This window comes from Echiichthys vipera (assembly GCF_963691815.1).
Source record: "Echiichthys vipera genome assembly, chromosome: 13".
Lineage (NCBI taxonomy): Eukaryota > Metazoa > Chordata > Actinopteri > Perciformes > Trachinidae > Echiichthys > Echiichthys vipera.
Genome location: NC_139838.1, coordinates 8,314,800 through 8,326,702, shown reverse-complemented (window position 1 = coordinate 8,326,702; position 11,903 = coordinate 8,314,800). Strand labels below are relative to the sequence as shown.

The 11,903-nt window shown below is 40.1% G+C and overlaps 1 protein-coding gene across 1 annotated transcript in view; it reads right to left on the bottom strand.

The window, feature by feature from the left end:
• Positions 1-9,739: 9,739 nt before the first annotated feature.
• The window catches only part of fam135b (family with sequence similarity 135 member B), a gene marked incomplete at both ends in the record, with an annotated part of 36,915 nt that continues 34,751 nt past the window's right edge, over positions 9,740-11,903 (bottom strand). The window contains 2 exons of the mRNA XM_083925129.1: positions 9,740-9,945; positions 11,219-11,332. Of these exons, the coding sequence (XP_083781255.1) occupies positions 9,740-9,945; positions 11,219-11,332 (320 nt within the window). The remainder of the gene's footprint in view (positions 9,946-11,218; positions 11,333-11,903) is intronic.

Below are 11,903 nucleotides of genomic sequence, written 5' to 3'. Positions count from 1 at the left end.
TTATTTATTGTTTTGAAATTAAAAATACTTACAACTAAAAAGAGTATTTGAATTTAAAGTATTGTTGTTGTAATTATTGAATTTTTTATTTATAGGCATAAAAAAGGGAATATCATAAGACTAACCCAGGCCTCGCCCATAGGTACATGAGATGGGTGTTACATAAATGTTTCAATATTCTTCAAATCACAGACTTGGAACGCCCAACCTCTCGCAATAACTGAGAGGGTCATCCCTTTGGCCTTCATCTGGACAACCTGCTGTCTCAGGGTTTCAGTCACCTCAGAGCGGCTTGTCATCTTGCAAAGTAACCAGGAGAGCTGCAGATAAATAGGGTGTGTCAAAATCCCTATTAACACCAATAACTGGGAGGTATCTGAGAGTACTGTGCAGTAAAGTACTGGAACGATGTGGAGCCAGGGAGTATAGAGCTCAACAGTTCTGAAAGTAATTTTACCCAACCATTTACTCCACTGAAGTCTCACAAAATCCTTATTTAAAGAGTTAAAAGCCTGGAATCAAGCCATCCAACTATGATGATGAATGAATAGTAAACATAAAAGACTTGATTCAGTGCAAAAAATGGGAAAATGTAAGAAGATGCAAAGACTGTATGCATAATGATCGTAGATTGACTGACAGCAGATCTTTAGCTGTTTATGGGTTTGTGAGTGCAATGTTAACGGCAACTTCCACCTTATCGGAGATAGAGACAAAATCCTGATTCAGAATATCAATCGGTTTTTAACTTTCAAAAGCTCACTGTTGAGCTCATGTTAAAGTTTTTAAACACTTTCTTTGAAATATATATTCAAAGGGCAAGACAGACTACGCCACAGGAAGTGGGTTTAGAAAGCCAAAAAATCAGTTACTAGTATGGGTTTACAGACATGTCATCCCCCATTACAGTCACTTTGTGTTATGGAGCAGTGCCTTACATAAAAAGGAGTCTAGTCTTTACTGTCTGTTGGTCATAATACTACACTTCACTTGCTTTTGAAAGCATGTACTTTGTTCTCAGTCAGAACATCCTTTCAAAGAAAATATTCTCCATACCAACGGAAGATCTGAAGTGGCTTGGTCCTCCCTGTAGCATGGCACTCTTCCAGATTAAACAGTATTGAAAGTTTGGTTCTGCTGTGTTTTTGCTGCTTTATCTTCCCGATAAAATAGGTGTGAAATCCTGCACATCAGAGTCATGGGAGATAATGAGACCATGAGATCTTATTACCTTCCACCACCGATAGTTTCATGCAGCAATAATTACTCCCACTGGCGGCTTGCTTATTGACGATGCCTGCCCAAAGTATCACTCTGGGACTAATGGTTTCCCTCCTTCACAAGGCAAACAATGGAATGAACACCGCTTCAATCAACTACGAGTGATGGATTTAATGACAAAATCATTTTTCCTCCACTTTATGGGCAAGGAGGAGCGACACATGCAGAATAAGATAGGTCTCAGAGGGGATGTGTTTGTACGAGAGCCAAGCTGTAAACAAGAATGCTGCTTTTATTTGCTGTGATTTCATTGCGTTTTGATGATAAGTGAATGTGACTAACCAATCGCTGTTAACTCGCAGAAAATGAAAATGCATTACTATGTGTGAGCACGATTCCCTCATCAGTTTTCACTGACGGAGTGATGTCTTTAGGGTAGGGGTGGAAAAATGAGCTCTATTGATTTCAAGGAGGGAGGAAAAAGGAGGAAAAAGCAAGTAGAGGGACTCCAAGTATCCTCTGTTGGATCATGAGTTCAACATGCAGTGACAAATGAACGGCAGAATGAGAAAGAACACCCTGAAATCAAATTGAGTATGGATTGTTGTGGCCTAGATTTATAGCTCACGGGTATCCCAAACCTGGAAGCCATAAATTGATGCAGTTGAAATGGGGAGTCAGTGGGGGATTGCTGCTATGATTCGTTTACTGTGCGTGTCACAGGCGGACAATACAAATGGCGAGTCATTGTTGTCCCACAACAGGGCTCGTTAATAGAATATACACAGACAGAAGTTAAAGGCCGTGAAAAATCTGCCTCAGTGGACCCTGTGGCTCAGGGAGGCAGGAAACTGCCACATACCTGCACAGAGCACAAGCACCACTCAGGGAAACTGACAGGGTGACAGCCTCTGGGACAGCGGTATATTAGTCTCCAGGTAGAGCATGGTGGCTCTGTATTGGATTTTTAGGGGAAAAATTAGGTTACAGACCATTTTTAGATCGATATATAGATCTGTTTAAGTCTGGGTAATTACGCACTCTCTGTTGCAGATGATTGGTATGAAAGACAATGGAACAGAACATAAAACAATTTAAGAATATGTTTCAATTTTCCTGGTGTGGACAGTTAGCATTGCTCATTTTAAAGGATGAAAGCCATTTTCACCTGTGTAATGTGAAATTGTGGGGATACGGAACATTTGCATGCAGATTTTGCCGCACCCCATTTTCAAAAAGTATTTCAAATATGCAAATTATCCACATTATTGTGTGCCATAATGTCAAAAATAATAACGATGAGGCAATAATCATGGTCTACTGAGGCCATGGGCATCCTAAACATTGCAAAAAACATTACAATACTTTCCCTCAACTGCTGGCAGTCTTCCTGGGCTGACTTCATATTGAATAATTAAATAGCTGATCCTTTATGTATTTACTTGGTTAATCTCTTGGTTACCCAGATGGAAATCCACTGAAATCAAGGTTCATCCGCATATTTAACCAATGTTCTGCAGGGCTATGGAAGCATTCATAAGAACCCATAAAATCAGTTTTGATAGATTTCCGTGCCAGTTTTTCAGACAGAAATTTGTGCTTGGTGCGAAACTGCTTCAAGTCTAGTGTCATTTTATATTCAACAAATACCCTTAAATTACAAATTACAGGCCTATTCCTTTACGTTCCTAAAGTAACCCCCTTTTGCCTGATAAGGTTATAAGTTGTAGTAGGTTTCAGGTTCAGTTCACAGTTCGCCATCTGGTTCTCTGGATCTGTCAATCCAGCAGGTGTCTGAAAAGCCGCCTGGTGGCTATACAGTGCTGGTATCCTCTCTCTAGCGTCGACTACTGGTGTCGTTAAAATCCTATCTTTCAACATCAAGTCTCACCGAATCACATCCTCTCAAAAAACCTGACCTATAGAACAGGCCACATTCATTCATTTCAATTAAATCAAATCACTACTGGCTATACATACTTAGTTAAAATAAAAAACCTATATACACATTTAAATAAACTTACAAAAACTATTTACTCTTAATTTTCCTTATGAGTCTCACTTTTCCAGTGTAAATCAAATGAAAATACTCAAATGACTCAAATTAAACCTTTTAGCATCAATTATTTGGATAAAATGATGAAATAAGGTGAATCTCTACTGTTTTTCGCGCACAATTTTATTGAGACGCACATTTTTATTGAGACGCACATTTTCTGAATGACAGAAAAAAGTATGCAGTGGTAATATTTTTTACCTCTTACAAAAAAAAGCTTTTGAAACAATTTACTACTTGACAACTTGAAAAGGTGCGTATCAGAGGGGTCGGACTGAATTACACTCAGAAGCTATTTAGGAAAAGGAGACAGTTTTGGAAGATAGAAGAGCATAAATCAACATGTTTGGGGATTATTATCATCATGGGTGCAGAACCCCCCCCCCCCCCCAATTTCTGAAAAACATGAATTATCCCCCCAATAAAAATACCCTAAATTATTCAAAATTGAACGAATGTATTTTTAGACTTCGCATTCTGCACATTTTGGATTCACATTTAAAAAGAAATGATTGAAACGATGGAAAAAATAAGGTTCTCATCTCATCTCATCTTCATCCGCTTATCCGGGGTCGGGTCGCGGGGTCAGCAGCTTTAGCAGGGGACCCCAAACTTCCCTTTCCCGGGCCACATTAACCAGCTCTAACTGGGGGATCCCGAGGCGTTCCCAGGCCAGTGTGGAGATATAATCTCTCCACCTAGTCCTGGGTCTTCCCCGAGGCCTCCTCCCAGCTGGACGTGCCTGGAACACTTCCCTAGGGAGGCGCCCAGGGGGCATCCTTACTAGATGCCCGAACCACCTCAACTGGCTCATTTCAACGCAAAGGAGCAGCGGCTCTACTTCAAGTTTTTACGGATGGCTGAACTTCTCACCTTATCTCTAGGGGAGACTCCAGCCACCCTCCTGAGAAAACCCATTTCGGCCGCTTGTACACGCAATCTCGTTCTTTCGGTCCTGACCCAGCTTTCATGACCATAGGTGAGGGTAGGAACGAAGATTGACCGGTAGATCGAGAGCTTTGCCTTCCGGCTCAGCTCTCTTTTCGTCACAACAGTGCGGTAGAGCGACTGCAGATTCCGATTCTCCGGGCAAACTCACGCTGCATCGTCCCCGCACGCATGATCCCGAGGTACTTGAACTCCTTCACTTGGGGTAAGGACTCATTCCCTACCTGGAGTAAACAATCCACTGGTTTCCTGCTGAGAGCCATGGCCTCAGATTTAAAGGTGCTGATCTTCATCCCAGCCACTTCACACTAGGCTGTGAACCGATCCAGTGAGTGCTGAAGGTCACTGACCGACGATGCCATCAGGACCACATCATCTGCAAAAAGCAGAGACGAGATCCTCAGCCCACCGAACTGCAACCCCTCCCCACCACGACTACGCCTTGATATCCTGTCCATGAAAATCACGAACATATATATATTTTGACAAATATTTTTCTTACTCCACATTTCACCTCTGCTCTCCTCCACTGCGACACAAATGAACGGGGAGTTTCTTATACAGAGGCTGATGATCAGCAGGCTTCAAAAAAGGGCTCCATATTTTCATATTTATCCATATCAATGAGTCATCCGTAAAGTAGTCCCCTAAACTGGGAGAAGAGGAATGGTGAAAAGAACTGGAGCTGAGTAAACACGACATGCTCAAGACCATAGGTGTCAAAGTCAAGGCCCGCGGGCCGGATCTGGCCCTGAATTATCTTGGCCCCCGGGATGATATTTGATTAGTATTAGAACCGGCCCACACGCCACAGCCGCCTTCTAGTGTTTTTCATGCATCAAAACTACATTACCCACAATGCAACGGTAGCCCGCGAACTCACTGCAGCGCCGCAAGTGAGCCGCCTCGGCTTCATTATTCATCAGCATTCAGGGCAGGTGTAAACTTTCAGAAACCTCCCCTCCCCAATAATGGCTAAAGGGAAGGTGGACGATGAGAACAGGGTGTTTTAAGCTAGGTGGGAGGCAGAGCACATGTTCACGGAGGTAAAGGGCTAAGCTGTGTGTCTTTATCTTGATATTAAGGAACACATTTTATTTTTGAAGGACATTTTCTTTTTTGCTGTTTGCCTGATGAAAATGTTTTCCTTGAAATAATATTAATTTATTTATTAAATAAAATATGTACACTGTGTTTGTTCTTGGTTCAATAGGTTATATGCAATCATTGTAATATGTTTTAATAAACATTGAACCAGTCCGGCCTTCGGCTTGTAGTAAATATGTTTTTTTGGCCCTCTGATGTATTTGACTTTTACTTCCCTGCACTAGACCCTTAAAATGATGATTTACTAATATGACAGTTATCCTGAAATCAGATCTGTATCATTTGGATCATAAAGTCAAGCAAAGCAGAAATATTATACAGTTCAAGAAGATGTACAAAACCTATACAGTATATTTCCCAGCGCAGAGAGGAAGACGAAGGGCCTTGATGTTGGCTAAGTTATAGGGTCATATACTGTATGTATCTATTTTGTTTGTATAAACTTCATCATAATCTTATACGTAGGATTGAATTTGTGTTCATGTGTGCACATTTGCGGTACTATAACGGATGTTTGACACAGCCCCAGAAAGTGTTAATCAAGTTTCTCAGTTTCTAGATGAAATGTCCCCTTTTTTGACTTGTCTGAGATTATAAATATTTGATGTCTGTAACAATCGAAAAGGTTCAACTATTGATTGAAATGGGAGAGGGAAATGTCATAATTGATAGGAATACATGAAAACAAGTAAATATTTTTGAAGCAAACAGTTCATTAAAAGCTGGACTAACAAATACAAACAACAAACAACAGCAAACAACATTATTATGAAAAAGGAACCTTTTTATTCTAACTACATACTGTATCTGTTATAATAATACTATGCTATATATATATATATATTTATATATATTTATATTTTTACATAGAACACAAGCCACTAAGGGTTACGTACAGTACAGTCAGCAACATAGAAAAATATTAGAGTAGTATTGGCACGGATGACGTGTATTTACTGTATTTAACATGTTCTACATTCAGCAAAAGAAGTGCAGAATTAAAAGAATACATGATCCTCACAGTGAAGTCAAACATTTTTTACATTCAAACACATGAAGGATGTTCCAGGAACGAGCAGACAATAACGCGTCTCCTTTCACACATACATATACACACCCTCCCCACACACACCCACACACACACACGAACAGGACTCTCAGTAAAGGGCAATCAAATACAAAAAGGTTCAAGTCAGCTAATTTTGAAGGTTGACAGCACTTGCGAGGATCTATTGGAATATGGATCACCTCTGAATTCACTCTCTGTCATGACAGCAGCATAAATGTCCAGGTAACACTCTTAGAGACACATTTAGTCATTCAAAACGAAAAAACTATTTATTTCTCCACAGAATGGCGTTGAGCGAAATATAGATACATTTCTTTCCGATCTAATACCGTGCCTTCAAGTGAAACCTTCTACACACAGCCATCCATCTCGTGAAACCATTTTCAAACCTGTTTGCCCTTCAAGAGGCCGATCTCAATATCACAAACACTTTTTCTCTCATCGATTCCCACTGACCCCTTTGGGTAAACACGCATGGCCCTAAACGCAAACAAGCTAAAGCCTCATCCATATACAGTATATGTTTGTGTAGCGGTGGGAGGTTGAGAAATGATGCATGATGCATGGCAGCGCCCGCAGATTGCTTACGCAGCTTTGCTTAGTGGCTTTTTGAGAACGATCTCTGCATCCTGAAGGAGCCCATTTGATTAGAGTCAATCACGGTGACACACTGCTTACTGTGCATGCAGCGCCACAGCAACAGCTCCGGAAAAAAGAAAAAAAAAAAGCACTTTTCGTTATCTTTTGTACTCTTTAAGGATGGTACAATGCTTGAATGGCCATGACGGACAGCCGTGGTCAGTTTTTACAACACTTGCAGGATGTGACCTTCAGAAAGAAGCAGTGCAAGAATTTAAACATTTTTTAAAGCTAGTGGAGGTTGATTCAAGGTTGTCAACAGAGTGCACTTGCCATCAAACCAGTGCAAAGGTTAAATATAGCTCTCTGTATATACAACTAGATATGCAGCAGATGCGCAACTATTGCCGGAGATGAGACGTCTGTGGCAGCACGATGATGATAGTTCTCTAATGTCAAAATGTAAACATCGTTTGATGGACAGCTCAGTGATGAGGAAACAGTCCTCACCAGTATGCAGGAAAACGGCATCTCTCATGTCACGCTTTAAATGTGACAGCAAAGGTTGTGGAGGAAATAAAAAATCATGCAACCTTTGTTTGATTTAGATCTGATTATCAAAATATGGCATCGTATATGTCCAAAAACATAAGAGAGTGTCTTGCATCCTATTGAAGTTGGTTTATAGAAAATGACGGTGCATGAGGGATAATCTTGGCAGTGGGTCCGTAGTACACAAAATCATCCAGTTTTCCAAAAAACAAAAGCAATGGCACCCTGATTTAAATCATTAAAAAATAATGAGTGCCTTATGAAATTTTAATCTACAATTTAAAACGCCTCATTAAGAAAGTGATGGTCATTAGACCATACGATTCTGCTGTATAGCCATGGATAATGAGTGTCTTTTGCATTATATGTATAGGAGATTTGCTATTAATTATATCCATGAGCCTGTTTTCTGTCTCCCTGTCAAAAGGAAGAAAATGGAAATAAGTCATGGAACTTAACTGTGTTATAGTGGTAGTTTGATTTACTTCTGTACCGTAGGATAGTTCATCAGAGGAAATTACTGTTTGCTTAACCCTGCTCCTGAACAGCAATCGTCCAATTATAGCTTAGCAACCGAAACTACGCATGACAGGCCTGTCAAGCTTTTCTAAAGCGGTGTACATGGGACTATTAGTAAGAGTGATGCTCAGCATTCTTTTAGCCTTTCATAAACCAAAAACACAAGAGCAAGAGTTTAACCTGAGCTGCAAGCGTTAGCATGTCTGGCTAACTAGCTTTCTATCTAAAGTAGTAACAGACCATTTCTTCCAGGGCCAAGGAACAAAATGTTATCTAATTAGGTTTCATTAGTTTGTAGGTTACAGGTTACATTATAAAAAGCCCTGATCCTGGCACATTCAGTGTGTAGTATTCCTCTTTTCTACAATATTCATGCTAACGTTAGCAGATTTATGTCCTGCCCTCTATTGGATAATGTTTACATTCTGGCCAAGAGACATAACCCGAGACGAACACTTGCAAATCTCCATTTGTATGTTCGGTCATATGTGAGCGCAGGTCAGGCTCAGGCCGCTCTCATTCCCAGGGCATCCAATACCTCCTGTTCATGTCCAATGCACATTACAAACACACTTATTATAATCCCACCCACGATCTTTTCCTAACCCAAACCAAGCCCTTTCTTGCCTAAACCTAACCACGTAGTTTTATGTGGGTTCACAATGTAAACAATGTGTTCCCTGTGCTTACCAGGAGCGTCATGCAAACCAAAGACTGCAAGACTCATCAAAATGCTTGAGAGTGGTAAACTGTTAACTTTTCCGTGCGGGGTGAACTTGACAAGCAAAGTAGCACACACTGTAACTGAAGAGGGCACTGCTTGGCAGATGATCAATCCTTTAATATTGTCTATCGACCTTTCAATCAATCAATGCAAACAATCATTTATTAAGTGAAGGCTAGCCAGTAAAGCCAATACAAATAAACTGTATTGCCCAATTATACTAAAGCGTTATGCTTAGCTAATTAGGTTAATTTAGTTAGATTTAATGCCTATAAAAGTTGATATCCACTCAATGTAATCATTGGTTACATGGGGTCATTATAATTTAATTTAATAGATTTCATGGAAACAACAACACATTAAAGATCACATTTAGATGGACTACTTACACTGTAGATACATAAGCATGTAAAAAATAAATAATTTTAAACAATATATTCATTTCTGTACAAAGGAACATATGTTTTGTACAACAAAATACTTCATGTACAATCAAGGGGATACATTCTGCTATTGCCTCAGTTCTAAGGATAGTTTAAGACTATCATCGGTGTAAAGTAATCAATCAACCAGCCATACTGAGGGCTATAAACCAACTCTAAAGGGAAAGTAGTTAAATGCTTTCAACCACAATTAGCATCTGTTAGTGTTCTGGCTGACTCTGGTTATTAATAAGGCCATAAAACATCTACCATCAATTTTGTGATAGATGTCAGATGTTTTGTTTTGCATGGCTAAACGTCAAACTCAGACTTCTGAGTTAGCATTTTCAACAGTAACAATACACTCATCATTTTACAACAGCTGCTAACAATCCTATGGGATATACAGGCCTTGCCTCAAACACCCGGGACTATATACACTGAATCTACTGTACAGAGTGAAGGAAAGGACCTTATCCTTCCAGTCAGGCCCCAATAGCCACTAACAGGTTCTGTCCTATAAGTCTGCAGCGGTAGCACCTTTACTTGAAGTAGTTGAGCCCTGCCACTAAGAAAAACTTCTCCAGGAAAAGCTCAGAGTCCAAGACAGCGATGTGGGCTGCTCGACCGATCAGGGTGTTGGCTGTGTTGGGCAGAGCGTGGAACACATTCTGACGGATCAGCCGGCACTCTTTCGCCTCCACAAGTGGCTGCAAGAGGTTGGTGATCATCTCGGTGTAAACCGGTCCTTCAGTGCAAAAATGAGGAAAGTTACAGTGAGTCCCACTACTTAAACCTTTTATATTTGAATCCCAGCCAAGAAATACTATAGTCTGGCACATAATCCCCCCACATAATGACGACTTGTGTTTTGTACATTTAAATTATTCGTGACAGGATAAAGAAACAAGATATAATCGTCTTGATTAGTGAGCTAAATGCAAACCAAATTTTTTTCGACAGAATAAATTGAAACCTGCAACTACTTGCATCTACAACGTTCTGAAACCTGCCAGTTTACATCGACGCGACTATACGAGGCAGTGTATCTGTTTTTGTCTCGCTGGGTATAATTTGTAGCGTCTTAAAATATGAATGAAAATAGTCATAGCGAGATACATGCTACAGCTGCTCTGTTCTTGATAATGTTACAGCTTCGCTCTCTAGCTTGTTGAGCCTCTGTAGAAAACTATGCTATTTCAACCAGCTGACAGTATGCTATTTTCTTGCACTTTGGATCTTCAGAACTAATCAACAGCGAATATTCAGATATTTGTTGCTTGCTAACTTTCGGTAACATAATCCACCATAACCTACTGGTCATACCAGACCAAACCGGGCTGTAGAAGCAAAATAAATGAGTATGCTGCATTGCACAAAGTTGCATTTAATAATTTCTAACTTTAACTTAATTATCTTAATTTTTAAGAGAAGTGTTGTTTTATGTATTTGTTCAAAAATTACATAGTGTCACTTTAATGGGGAACTATGCAAATCTTATCTGTTATTCCTATGGTCTAAGACGGTCCAAAAATATTGTGCATGCTAAAACTCAAATGTGTGATGTCATCCAGTATAAAGCCTGAACTGCTCCATAGACAATGAATTATGTAAGATTTCCAGGGGAATGTTCTGAGTATAAAGAGAAATTTAAATTAAGGCTAGTTTGGTAACAAAGAGAAAACAAACAAAGTCACTCTCCCATTCATTGTCTGTGGAGCAGTTCCAGATTTTATACTTTGAGAGTTTGAGACTTCCTTCTCTGGTTTCTGGTTTTGTGAGAGAGGAGCTCATGTTCACAAATATTGATCGCACACTCCTAGGCTTGGACATAACATTGATACCCCTCATTTAGGTGGCATTCCCCTTTAAATAATAGTTTCACGGAGCAATGTTAACAGATGGTATAGGACTGGTACTCAGTATTCATTTATGTTTTAAGAGATAAAAAGTCAGACTGTTTGTATTGAGAAATACTGTAAATATTGAAAGTGTAGACCATTAATGCATGCACTTCTGACCTGTGGTCCTGTCTTTGAGAGCAGTTTTGCACATCTCTATTCTGGCAGAGTGGAAAGGAACATAACGGTCCTGTGGAGACGCCACCAACACCACGTTCTTGAAGAACTGGAGCCCTAAATCAAAACAAACGAGTAAATGAGAGAGTGTGTGTGTGTGTGTGTGTGTGTGTGTGTGTGTGTGTGTGTGTGTGTGTGTGTGTGTGTGTCTGTGTGAGAGAGAGAGAGAGAGAGAGAGAGAGAGAGAGAGAGAGAGAGAGAGAGAGAGAGAGAGAGAGAGAGAGAGACAAAGGAGTGGATTGGTTGTAAAAAGCAAGTACAATCACAAAGTACGTACAATGACAGGCTTGATACGATAAAACAGTTTTTTTCCCAAGTCTACTGTCAGTGTGCTTTTAAGAGAGTGTGCTGGTGGGTTTCCAATGACAGGGTTTGGATCATTTTGTCAGTCTGCCACAGCTCTGGAGGAGTAAAATAGTGTTTTCAGGCTTATCTTCTTCGAGTCTGTGTGACAAACGACTGCTTTGTTCCACTCAAACAGTGGGGAGGCCTCTCACAGGCCTCTCGCAGCTTGCTGGGGGGGGGGGTTTGAGTGTTAGAGAGCTGACACGTACAGAAGTTTGACAAAAAAGACAAGATGACAACATTTTCATGAATAATTGAATAGACTGTATTTCAAGTAATAGTC